Source organism: Neofelis nebulosa, chromosome 4 (assembly GCF_028018385.1).
Source record: "Neofelis nebulosa isolate mNeoNeb1 chromosome 4, mNeoNeb1.pri, whole genome shotgun sequence".
NCBI lineage: Eukaryota > Metazoa > Chordata > Mammalia > Carnivora > Felidae > Neofelis > Neofelis nebulosa.
In genome coordinates this window covers 54,267,342-54,280,497 of record NC_080785.1, presented here as the reverse complement: position 1 = coordinate 54,280,497, position 13,156 = coordinate 54,267,342, and the positions used below count along the sequence as shown (strand labels likewise).

The window sequence follows — 13,156 nt, the reverse complement described above, 5'->3', positions numbered from 1 at the left end:
ATGTGCATACACTTGGGAATGTGCTAGGTTTGGGACATTCATGGCCTGGACCACTCCTCTATGCTTTAAGAAATGGCTTGACCTTATATACCCTGTGGGAGCTGCTTTCTTTCTGTTCTTGTTTGTGCAGCAAATGCTGTGAATGGGACAAGTATGACTTGATTCATCAAAGTCATAAAATACTTTTGTTTGAGGTCAGGAAATGTAGGGGAGGACAGGGAAAAATTTATGATCAGTAGTAAATTTGCCTTTAATTGGGAATATCATATATTGATTGGTTTGTATCATTAATAAATTGTACCCCTAGGTATAATGTCTTAATTCTGAGTTTGTATGGGTAGATACCTATTTTTCCAGTAAGATTATTCTTAAATCCAGGAAGTAAGTAACTGCTTTTTTAAAGACAAAATGCTAAAGAAATAAATGGTTAGGCAGCTTTTCTGACCTTATAATTAATGATGGAACCTGTTCAATGTAGACAAAGACAAAGCTAATGTGCAAATTACTGAACAGTAGGGGGCGTGGGTAAGTAAAATGCCATTAAACTAATAAGGAAATGACCACAGGTAATATCCAAGTCAGACCTTTTTTTGATACTCAGAAACAGCCAAAGAGATTTGATAAGACAAGTAACTTACTGATTTGAAAGCATTGTTCTTCCTTTACCAGAACCAATTATTAGGTAAATATGTTCAACTTAAACATTATGCCAAAGAACTGCACCATAAGTCTTACGTTCAAGTTTTACATTTAGGAAATATTGCCAGCTTATAAAACATAGAAGTCTTCTACTCCAGCTATTGGTTTTTTTTGTTGTTGTTGTTTTGTTTTGGTTTTTTTTTTTTTTAGTGAAAAGTAATCATTTAATTATAAAATGTGATTAGCCATGTACCATTATTTACTTATACTTCCACCCATTTTTAAAGGATTTAAAATCAGTAATTTCTTCCCCAAACAAAGCTGCAGTTACAGTTGTTCTTTTCTCATTTTTTTTGCCCAGCTGGTTACCAGTGCTAGTAATAGAATTGAAAGCAACTTATCTTGAAACTTACCTTTGCTGAAGTGTTGAGACTAGAAAATCGCTCAGAGATCATCAAATTTACTATTCCTCAGTGTTTTTCAAAATATACCTTTGTACTTGCCAGAACACACTGGGGATACCCCTTATCTCATCCCATCATCTGTCAGTTGAGCTATCCACCCCATCTTGTCCTAAATTACAGAACTCTACATGGGGCTTAGTCTCACACACCATCAGATCATGCATGACCTGAGCTGAAATCCAGAGTTGGATGCTTAACTGACTGAGCCACCCGGGCACCTCTGCAACCTCAATATTTTATTATTATTATTATTATTATTATTAATTTATTTATTTACTTACTTACCTATTTTTGAGAGACAGAGAGTGACAGAGCACAAGCTGGGGAGGGGTAGAGAGAGAGAGAAGGAGACTGAATCCAAAGCAGGCTCCAGGCTCCGAGTTGTCAGCACAGAGCCCAGTGCAGGGCTCGAATGCACGAACTATGAGATCATAACCCGAGCCGAAGTCGGATGCCCAACCGACTGAGCCATCCAGGCGTGCCTACAACCTCAATATTTTTTAAAACTGGATCAATACATTCAATTTAGGGGAATATTTTAAAACTTACACAACTTAGCATTTCTTTTGTATATATTGAGCTTATGTATGAAACCTGAATTCTCTATATTCTCTTCAATGCCCTTAACTTTACCCTAAGTGAAAAGCTAGTGTGACTATAATGATTCACATCCCAAAATGAAAAGTTATATGCTACAGTGATTTCCTTTTTTAAGTGTTTTGTAACTGGTTTAATTGGAAGCTAAGAAATGAAGCCTGTGGAAACAACATGACACAGTTTATGCAGTCAGAACTTTAAGAAAAACTTCTAAACACTAAAGTTCAGGTTGGGGAGAGCATGGACACAGTACATACTCCACATATGAAATTACAGGAAGAAGAAAATGTATTTTGGGAAACTTCCTACTCTAAACCTTCAGGAGACTTAGCTACAAAGATCTTCCTCTACTTACAGTGGGGTTACATCCTGATAAACCCAATGTAAGTTGAAAATATTGTTACCTTGCAAATGCACTTACTCCACCTAACCTGGACATCATAGCTTAGCCTAGCCTACTTTAAACATGCTCAAAACACTTACAGTAGCCTGCAGTTGGGCAAAATCAGTTAACACAAAAACTATAATGTGTTGAATAGGTCATGTGATATATTGAATACTGGACGGGAAAAGCGGAATGGCTGTACAAGTACAGGATGGTCCTAAGTGTATCAGTTGTTCACCCTTGTGATCATCTGGCTGACTGGGAGCTGTGGCTCACTGCTGCTGGCCAGCATCACGAGAGAGTATCATACAGCTGGCCCAGGAAAAGATCAGAATTCAAAATGTGAAGCACAGTTTCTACTGTATGTGTTTCACTTTTGCATGATATCATAAAGTCAAAACATCGTAAGTCAAACCATCATTAGCATCAGACCACCCACCATACATACAAATACACTCTTACTTTATATCATGGACATATGTGGAGAAGAAAGGGGTATATATTTTGAATTTTTCCAAGTCAAATACTATGTTTATTGCATTTTGACAGCTCATGAAGCTCACTGCGTGGAAAGGCAGTGGAGGTCCAGTATGGCTCCCATATCTGAGCTGTTTGCTGGAAAAGATCAGCATGGGCGAGCATGTGTATTTACCCTGGAAAAAAAAAAAAAAAAAAAAAAAAAAAGGACCAGTGTTGCCCACCTCACCTTACAGAGTGCTCTGAAAATGAGAGTGGTGACTTTCAAATATCTTTTAAAACAAACAAAATTTATAGATATAAGGCAACAAAACAGTTGCTAATATTTCAGTTAATCATTATGTCCTAATTATTTTGAAAAAATTATAAATTTAACTTTTAAAAGAAGAGATAGGGGTGCTTGGGCGGGTAAGTTTGTTAAGTGTCCAACTTCGGCTCAGGTCATGATCTCACGGTTTGTGAGTTCGAGCCCCGCGTCGGGCTCTATGCCTACAGCTCAGAGCCTGGAGCCTGCTTTGAATTCTGTGACTCCCTCTCTCTGTCCCTCCCCTGCTCGTGCGCTCTCTCTCTCTCAAAAATAAATAAACATTAAAGAAAAAAAATTTTTAAATAAGAGATATAAATAATCATATTAAAGAGTTACACTTATGTCCAATTTCCTGTTTGTTTTTGCTTGGAGACTTTTGATATGTTAGCTGTTGAGACACAAACAAGCCTGTGTGCCAGTACTCCCTTCACAGTCAGAAATGTCAATTGGGTATATTGGATTATATGCAAAAGAAGGGATTGATTCTCATAGAAAAAAGTAACAGTTGTCTGTGTGTATGAGGCTGTTAGCTATGATTTAGTATTCTTCAACACTTGTGTCCACATTTATATTCTCAGTCTCATTACATATAGTAGTGGCTGTGAACAAAATAACATGCTAATAAGGTATTAAATTAGACACAGTGACAGTACTTTTGTTACTAGAGCTGCCTAAAGTTCGAGTGTACATTTGAAGGTGGACATGTGAATAGTAACAGAACTACTCATTTGCTGATTGCTAGAGCCAGTGTTAAATTTGTATTTTACTCACATAAATATTAATTAAAACCATGTGTGACAATATTAGTATTTTATACTTAAATACCTTCCCTTTTTTTTTCTTTTTGTTACCATTTTAACAAATTATTGTGAACTACAGGGATTGGATTTCCTCCAAAGACGTGTTAGCAGTCTCCAGATATTCTCTATTTCTCATATTCTATCGAAGTTGAAAGGAGTAAAATCCCCATTTACCTGACCTTTAAATAAATTCCTCAAAACCATGTTAGACTTTTGTTTTCTAGCCTCTCAGGTGTGTGTGTTTGTGTGTGAACACATAGGTGAGTGGTAAATGATCACTTTAATTGGGATAACAAACCTTTCTTATAAATTAGTATGAGTACTTTACCTCCTGTGAACAAGTACTCTAAAAACTTTCTTTTATTTTCAGATGGACTGAGCTGTGTCCAATGATTGAGGCCAGGAAGAATCATGGACTGGTATTTGTAAAAGACAAGATATTTGCTGTAGGTGGTCAGAATGGCTTGGGTATGTGATATTAATTCACCGTTTAACTTTCCCAGTGAATTTGCTGAGACCTCCTTCTCTTAAATTTTGTAAACATTTCTTAAAATCTAAATACAAGCATTTATCACACACATTATTATACTTATTTTTATAGTTTCTGGGAACTATTTTATGAGACATTGCAGTGTATTTAACATTGCTGTCCATGAAATGTAGGTAATGTCCACCTCACACATTTCCTGGGTAGTAGTATCATAATAACCAAAGAACTTATTGAGTAACAGAAACATTGGAATTAAAAAAAGAAAAAACTTTAAATACAACTTTTAAGATTTGTATACAGACCCTGCATGGCATAATTTCCTAAACATTTTTAAAATTTGCATGAAAATATCAATATTACTATTTTTTAAATAAGTAAATTTGACTTTTTACTTTCTTAAATAATTTATAATAAAAAATCTTATGGAGAATCTGGACTGAATCTATAGTCCACAAACCTCATTTTAGTACCTTTTAGCATTACTTAAATATATAACAAAGAAATACCTTCTTTCCCTTTTCCTGTCTCTCGCCATTGCTAAATTGATAAATGCCAGAAGGATAGTTTGAATAATTATAATCAAAGTTAATCAGAAGGAGAATCCACTGATTTACTTTTCCAGAACAGAACATTTTTAATTCTGCAAAATATAAATATTTAGGATTCTAAACCAACAAGTAAAAATTAAGTTAAATTTGTATTATGTTAAAGTAAAAATAAGAATAGGTGGTAGATTTCTGGGCATTCATTGTAAGATTCTTAACTGTTCTGCATGTTTGAAAATGTTCGCAATAAAATGTTGGGAAAATGCAAAAAAATAATACTTTAAGAGATCTTAGAATTGTTCATATAGTCGTTCATGTAATTTTATTCTTTTGAAGGTGGCCTGGACAACGTGGAATATTATGATATTAAATTAAACGAATGGAAGATGGTCTCACCAATGCCATGGAAGGGTGTGACAGTGAAGTGTGCAGCAGTTGGCTCTATAGTCTATGTCTTGGCGGGTTTTCAAGGTGTGGGTCGATTAGGACACATCCTTGAATATAATACTGAGACAGACAAATGGGTTGCCAACTCCAAAGTCCGAGCTTTTCCAGTAACAAGTTGTTTAATTTGTGTTGTTGATACTTGTGGAGCAAATGAAGAAACACTTGAAACATGAAAAGTGAATGGACTTCAAGATTTATTGGAGACTCAAAAATATGGCCACCAGTGCTTTGTTCCAAGAGTTTGGTTACAAAGGTTTAGTTTGGTGTTTTGTTTTGTTTTGTTTTTAAGGAAATTTCAAGTAAAGTAAGATCGCTATAAAATAGATGTTTCTTTTATATGAATTTCCTTACTTAATTCAAAGACCATATTTTAGCTGGCCACTTAACCAAGACATACCTAGTGAGAAAACTTGAAAAATCATAAGCATTTGGTGAAAATACAAATTCTTGAATGAATTTTTCCATGTGTAACTATGATTATGGCAGAGTGGGGATTGGCTCGTCAGTGAAGCAGTCTCATCTTAGCTCTAGATTCTATTTTCATACATCATAGAAGTGCTATGTAGGTAGGTCTACTTGTTTCTGTTCAGTCAAGAACGAAGACATAGTATGAAGTGTAAGTCAAGACAGGCAACTCCGATGAAGCAGCTTAGTCTCACCTAGTTTTGCTTGTCTTCATTTGTTCCATTTAGTGCCAAATTTATTCCATTTTAAAAGCAAGCCAGAGTGAGTCAAGGCATACACATATTCTCTCACAAAACTTCATAAACACATTTTGGGCTTAGAAACATACCCAAGTCCTCATGAAATATATTCAATTAAATATATTCCATCTTTTAAACACAAAATGTCAAGCTTAGCACGCCGGTTAATTTATAGTACTGTTTTACCCCGTGGTTAAAAAATGATTATGCCTCTTCACTCACTGTTAAATAAAATAAAATCATAGTAAGAATGATTAGCAAAAGATAAAGCTATTTATAGTAAATTTCTAGGTTACTAGAATAGCACTGATAGCTATACAATATCAATGTTGACTTTGAACTTCTTATGGATTTAAAAAGATACATGATTTCTTTTTGTTAGCAGGACGCATCAGAGAGGTTTGACCCAGGTATCTCCTAAAAGTTTTGTAATAATTTGAGTTAAATGTTTGTCATCTCGTATTAATTGCTTTTATGTGGTCAATAAATCTTTTACAAACCCAACTACTCATTTCTTTCCTAGTAATGTTTTGCCCTTTTACATTATGGAATGTATGGAATGAGCCATGTAAAGCTGTCACCATCAGTGTTTTTATCCAATTATATTAAATATTTTTTAACTTAAAATAGACTGCTAAGTTTTATTCATCTTTCATTTCAAATGTGTTAGGCAACGGTTGTTTTTAAAACTTGTGAACCATTGTTTCTGTTTTGATCTTCATTGTTTTATTTATATGGGGGTTATAATCTTAAATCCTAAAAATGTTCAAATGAAAAAGAAGTTATAAAAAGCATAGTGATAGTATTTTTATTTATGTAGGGTTTTTAATGCACATAACACTTTTCTTGAAATGTAATTTACATATCCTACAGTGCACCCATTTAAAGTATACCATTCAGTGGTCTTTAATATACTCACAGACTTGTGCAGTCAGCATCACAATTTTGGAACATTTTCATCACCACAGAGAAGAAACCCCATACTCATTAGCCATCAGTCCCTATTGTCCCCTCTATTAGTTTCCTGTGGCTCCTATAATGAATTACCACAAACTTGGTGACTTTAAAACAACAGAAACTTATTCTTTCTCAGTTTAAGAGGCCAAAAGTCCTAAATCGGGTTGTTGACAGAGTTGCCTCCTTCTGGGTAGAGGCTCTGAGGCAGAAAGTGCCCACACCTCTCCCCTAGCTTCTGGTGGTTGTTGGAAACCCTTGGCATACATTGACTTGAAATTGCATCATTAAAATCACTGCCTCTGTCTTCACATGTCCTTTCCTATGTGTCTCTGTGTCTTGGTGTGGTGTTACAGGGACAGTAGTCATTGTATCTACTACAATGTAGATCTACTAGACTAGATCAGTCTAGTATGATCTTAATAACATCTGCCGAGACCCTGTTTGCAGATAAGGTCACAGTCTGAATTTCCAAGTGGACATGAATTATAGGGGGACATTATCCACCCTGGTTACATACCCCAAACAAGACAACCATTAATCTTTCTGTCTCTGGATTTGCCTATCTTGAATATTTTTTTCTTAATTTTTTTTTCAACATTTTTTATTTATTTTTGGGACAGAGAGAGACAGAGCATGAACGGGGGAGGGGCAGAGAGAGAGGGAGACACAGAATCGGAAACAGGCTCCAGGCTCTGAGCCATCAGCCCAGAGCCTGACACAGGGCTCGAACTCACGGACCGCGAGATCGTGACCTGGCTGAAGTCGGACGCTTAACCGACTGCGTCACCCAGGCGCCCCTATCTTGAATATTTTTACGTTGGGTTGTGAATTTTGTGAAATTGAATAAGAAAAGTCCACTTTAATTTCTTTGAGGGCAGAACACCCATTTAACATGATTTGGTTATATTACTTAATTTAATACAATAATCTCCCATATGGAATATGCAGCACTCTTTGAAATATTTTATTTTTTAAATTATGTTTGTCTTTGAGAGAGAGCATGGGAGGGGGGCAGAGAGAGAGAGAGAGAGACAGAGGATCTGAAGCAGGCTCTGCACTGACAGCAGTCGGGGTTCAAACTCACAAACTGAGATCATGACCTGAGCTGAAGTTGGACGCTTAACCAACTAAGCCACCCAGGCACCCCTTATTTGAAATCTTTTAAACAGACTAGCCTTTTCTTTAGGCTGTATCAACTGACCAGAACACACTGTGAGTATGTAAAGAGATTTGATGTATTGTAATGAAGTGGTTTGGGGGGAGGGGGGTGGTGTTAGTAATCTTAGTAATTACCAATTAGTACCTATTTTCTGCCTTGGAAATACTCTGCAAAATTGTCAATGCCAGGATAATGAGTAATGATGACATGATATATCGGCAAGTATTTTTTCTATTCCTTTTTCCTCCCCACAAAATTCCTGTCCTTCATATAAAGGTCTCTACTTTCTTTTTCATCACCATGTGATATGTTAATACTATATCCTTTGCAGTGACACGATTTTGATGACAGAAGTTTAGTTGAAATTTTAAAAATCACAACTTGAACGTAAAAAGTTTAAGTTCTTCAAAAAATGTTGCTATAAAAAAACAGTACTCAATTACAATTTTGACTTAGCTTTCAAAAACCTGACCTACAATCTTAAAGGAAATTTTGAATCACAAAAATAAGCCATTACATAAACACATATTAACCAAGCAGTCTATGTTCCTTTTGCCTTTTATACTGTTAACAGCAAAAATTTGAGATTTGCCGCATAGGCCAGGGTAAGGGAAATATTTGGAGGAAATTTTGCTTTTTAAGGGTGATGCCATTAACATATACCCACAATGTCAGAAAATTCAGTCCATTCCAACATGACACCAAATTAAGCCCCAATAATTTGGCAAAATGAAAGACAATTTCAGACTGCATCTTTCATCATGTTATAAATCCTTTAACACTCTTTTTCTTACATTTGCCTCAAAAGACTTAAAAGTTTGAATTTATTTTCACCTTCCTAACTTCCTCCTTTGCAAGGCTATTTTTGGGAGAAATAAAAATTTTAAAGTCTGTGCTGGGAAATTGTCTGAAATGTTACTAACTAAAAAGCTTTTTAGTTCCCAGACCTTTAAGCCTCCTCTCATAACGACAGTAATTGGGTTCAGGATCTGGTTTAGTCAGTTCTTGTATGGGATTTCTCTGACTTTATCTTCCAACCTTCTATTGAATTTGTTTTCACTAGCCATGTTTAATTTCTAAGAACACTTTTTAAAAAATATTCTTTCCTATAGTATTCTGTCCTGGGGATACTTTAGTTTCTTTAACGTTTTCTATACACCTTGATGTCTTTCAGTTTACTCTTCTTTTTCTGTTTGCTCTTTTCTGTTGGAGTCTTTACACAAATATCTGATCCCTGGCTGTGTATTTATATTTAAAATGAGACATTTAAAAATAATTTTTGTGTACAGAGGTGGGCTTAATTTTCAGTGAGCTTTGATGCACCTGGGTGGCTCAGTCAGTTAAGCATCTGACCTTGGCTCAGGTCATGATCTCACAGTTCATGAGTTCAAGCCCCATGTTGGTCTCTTTGCTGTCAGTACCAAGCCTGCTTCAGGATCCTCTGTCCCCCTCTTTCTGCTTCCGCACCCCCACTCCCCATTCTCTCTCAAAATAAATAAACTTGTAAAAATAATTATAAAAAAGTAAAACTTATCAGTGAGATTCGTCATATGATGAGGAAATGGCCACTTATTTTTGTTGGGGATCTATCGGAGATTCATAGATACTTTTCTGAGATGTTTGATTCTCAAAAAAAATAAACTTCCAAACTCCTGGACCTTGGGTGGGGAGGGCAAGTTGGGGAAAAAGGGGACTGTAAGCCTGGCTGCAGGATTTCTGGAGCTCAGGCAAAGGGGACAATAAACATAAGTGGCTTTGTCAGTACCGTAATTTCCCCTTTGTCATTGATGTCCTGGATTCTGAGGCCTCTCTGGTTACCCCTGTCACCCCACCTGCCCCCTTTTTTTTTTCCAAGAAAAAACCTATCTCCCATCAGGTACGAATAGTTGCCTCACTAGGTGGATTTATGGAGCTAGATTCTAACTTCACCACTTACAGACTTTCAGTCTACTCTTCTCTGGTTACCTAGAGGCTTTTAGTTCCTGAGGCTTTTCAGCCTTCTCTAGGGACATCAGCGTGCACCCCATAGATATTTGATCTTCTAAGTAATTGAATATTCTTCCATGTGCATTCAGTCCTCATAAATTGTGGTTTGAGATTTTGGTTATCTCCTAGTATAATGAAAGATGGTGTTTTTGCTTTTCCCTCTTATTTTGAGATGATGTTTAAGAGGAAAGGGGAGGGGGCATTAGTATTTTCACTCCGCCATCTTGAAATCAGAAGTTTCCTTCCTGTGACCCCACTCCTGATTTTTCCACCTTCCCCTTCCCTGACTGATCACTACTGAATTCTGCATCCATTGGCCCTACGCTCTATTGTCTCACACAGCACTCCACCAAGATGATCTCCATTGGGATCTGGGCTTGCCCATCTCTCTACCTTCACACACCACCATGCTCACCCTCACAGCTTCAGCCACCATTGACATTATTTTAGGTCTTTGATAACCCAGCAGAGTCCTTATACATGTTGGTGTTTGCATAGACAAGTCAGTGGCCACAATGAGAAACTGGTTAATACAAGGGGATTACTCAAATGTGAACAGTGGGAACCAAATTTCTCCTTCCAATCAAAGGAGGGAGTTAGAAATACAGGAGCAAGATAAATCCTGTGATCTTGGGATAGAATTGGAGGTTATCAGTGTAAACTCCTAGTTTCTAATACACATAGACACAGAAATAATGTGTTGGTGTAAATGTGTATCTGTCTATAGTACATATTTCCTAGCAATGCCCATGAAAGGGCTTGGGAGCAAAGACCTCACAACAGCAATCAGAAAACCTAAAGTTCAGATCATGGCTTCTAAGTACCATTAAAAGACCCAAGATTCCTTGGAGAAATGGCTGATTCCAAGACTGGATCAAGGAATGCATAAGACGAGCCTGGCAATCTTTTGGGCCAAGGAGTAAAGAAGTGCTCAGAGAATCATGCGATGTGTCAAAAAACAAAGGAGCTTACAGGGTTCTCGCTGGCCAAATTGGGGAAGATATGAACCTCAAAATAATGACTAATAGATTATAACCCACTGAATAAAACTGGAAATCATGAGGCCATACTGATAGGAATAAATGAATGAATGAACCAAAAAACTTGAGGAGGAATGACATTTTTATACTTTCAGAGTATCTCCCCACAAAGTCCTTACTAATAACAAAAAGGAAAAGAGTCATTGTAGAGTGAAGTAGCTTGGCACACACCACCTTATCAAGTGATCAGAGTGAGGTAGTGAGACAAATTGAAATTGTGCACAATCTGGGAGGTACAATGTGAAGACCATGGCTTCATTTCTGTGATAATCCTACCAGAGATGCTCAATCTGAATCCAATCATGAGAAAACATCAGATAAATCTGCACTGAGGAACTTCTACCAAATAACTAGCTATCAAGGTCTTGAAGTAGTGTTAAGGTCTTTAATAGTGTTATGCTCTTGAAAATCAAGGAAATACTGAGGAAATGTTCCAGAATGAAGACGACTAAAGAAATATGAATAAGGCAACAATGATTCTAAACTGGATCCTTTTTTTTTTTTTAATATAAATATGTTTGTTTATTTTTGAGAGGTTGCACGCGCATGAGCAGGGTAGGGGCAAAGAGACAGGGGAACAGAAGATCCAAAGCGGGCTCTGTGCTGACAGCAGTAGGCCCCATGCGGGGCTCGAACTCACAAACCTGAGCTGAAGTTAGATACTCAAACGACTGAGCCACCTGGGCGCCCCAGTAGTACATAAACATTAACGTCTTGATTTTGGTGACTGCACTGTGGTTATGTGGGAGAATGTTTTGTAGGAAATACAGGAACTATTTGGGTGATGGGGCATCAAGTCTGCAATATAGTCTCATACTGTATTTGTAAATCTTCAATAAGTTTCAAAGTAAGTGAATTGAATAGATTTTTTTTTTTAATAAACTAGGTTAGGGTGCCTGGCTGGCTCAGTCAGTCAGAAGGGCATGTGACTTGATCTTGGGGTCGGGAGTTTGAGCCCCACGTTGGGCACAGAGATTACTTTAAAACATTTTTTTTTACATGTATTTATTTTTGAGAGAGCACAAGTGGGGGGCAGAAATAGAAGGAGACACAGAATCCGAAGCAGGTTCCAGGCTCTAGGCTGTTAGCACAGAGCCCAACACGGGGCTCAAACTCACAAACTGAGATCATGACCTGAGCCGAAGTCTGACGCTTAATCGACTGAGCCACCCAGGCACCCCTAGAGATTACTTTAAATAAGCTAGGTTGTACCAGTTATTCCCAGTACTTTGATAGATTCCATTGTACTCAAAATCCAAAGATGTGAGCAAGAACTATGACCAATCATCCTAAACCACCAGAGATAAACCTGTATTCCAACAAATTCATATTCATTGCCTCCTTGCAACTAAGCAGACTGGGAACCAGGGGGAGAGTAGGGAAGGAAAAGACAGTTGTAGGATTTTGTGGGGAAGATGGATTTTAGGTAAAATTTGGTAAGCTCAAAGCAAAGCAGAGTTGTGTGTAAAGGCATCAACATCCAATCTGGACTGAGAAGTGGATGTAGGGTCGTTTTCTTGGAAACTACAAAATTAAGAAAAATATGGAATGCTCTTTTCAGGAACCTGAAGTTCCACACCTGGGTAGAAATCGATGCTACTTCTCTGTCTTCGCTCCTCCAAGGAAGAGTGGGATGTTTCATTCTTGAAACAATTTCAAATAGCGGTGTTTGTGTGGACTTTAAACAACTAACTTTCTCAGTGTAAGAATGTAGTGTTTATAGGAGTTGTTATGATACTTTTCAGTTGCTGTCTGTCCTTGAAGGAACCAGTTTCCTGTTAACCTTATAACTGGCTTTATGTGTTACCCACCTGATGAATGGCTGGGCAGATTTTTGCTTCCTCAACAGCAGAAATGAAAAGTACGACTCGGTCTCTCAAACTACAAGTACTCCTGTCCTCCAGGGCCTTGCTGAAGATCTGTTTCCTTAACCTGCTTTCTTCTCATTTCCGACCCTCAAGCCTCCCTTAAAGTCGGAGGCCTAATACCAGGCGCAAACACGCCTCTTTCTCCACGTTAACCATCCAAACATTCCGCTTTCCCAAGACAAGCTCAGTGAGTGGGGGCCGCCCCGTTCTTCTCAAACCCTATTGGGTAAAATCCACGCCTCTCATCCCAGGGCGGGACAAGAGAGAAAGGGGCGCGAGAAGATGACATCA

The 13,156-nt window shown here is 37.4% G+C and overlaps 1 protein-coding gene and 1 long non-coding RNA gene across 7 annotated transcripts in view; one reads left to right on the top strand and one right to left on the bottom strand.

The window, feature by feature from the left end:
* Positions 1-6,359, top strand: part of KLHL7 (kelch like family member 7) — a 68,997-nt gene extending 62,638 nt beyond the window's left edge. For all 5 annotated transcript variants that reach the window (XM_058724834.1, XM_058724832.1, XM_058724830.1 and 2 more), the window contains 2 exons: positions 4,040-4,137; positions 5,041-6,359. In XM_058724834.1, coding sequence (XP_058580817.1) covers positions 4,040-4,137; positions 5,041-5,324 — 382 coding nt within the window. In that variant the 3' untranslated portion in view covers positions 5,325-6,359. The remainder of the gene's footprint in view (positions 1-4,039; positions 4,138-5,040) is intronic.
* LOC131509283 (uncharacterized) overlaps positions 1-13,118 on the bottom strand; it is a 49,115-nt gene extending 35,997 nt beyond the window's left edge. The window contains exon 1 of one of the 2 annotated variants that reach the window (XR_009260405.1): positions 12,809-13,118. This is a non-coding gene — a long non-coding RNA (uncharacterized LOC131509283). The remainder of the gene's footprint in view (positions 1-12,808) is intronic. The other variant, XR_009260406.1, reaches the window with a different exon arrangement.
* Positions 13,119-13,156: the final 38 nt, after the last annotated feature.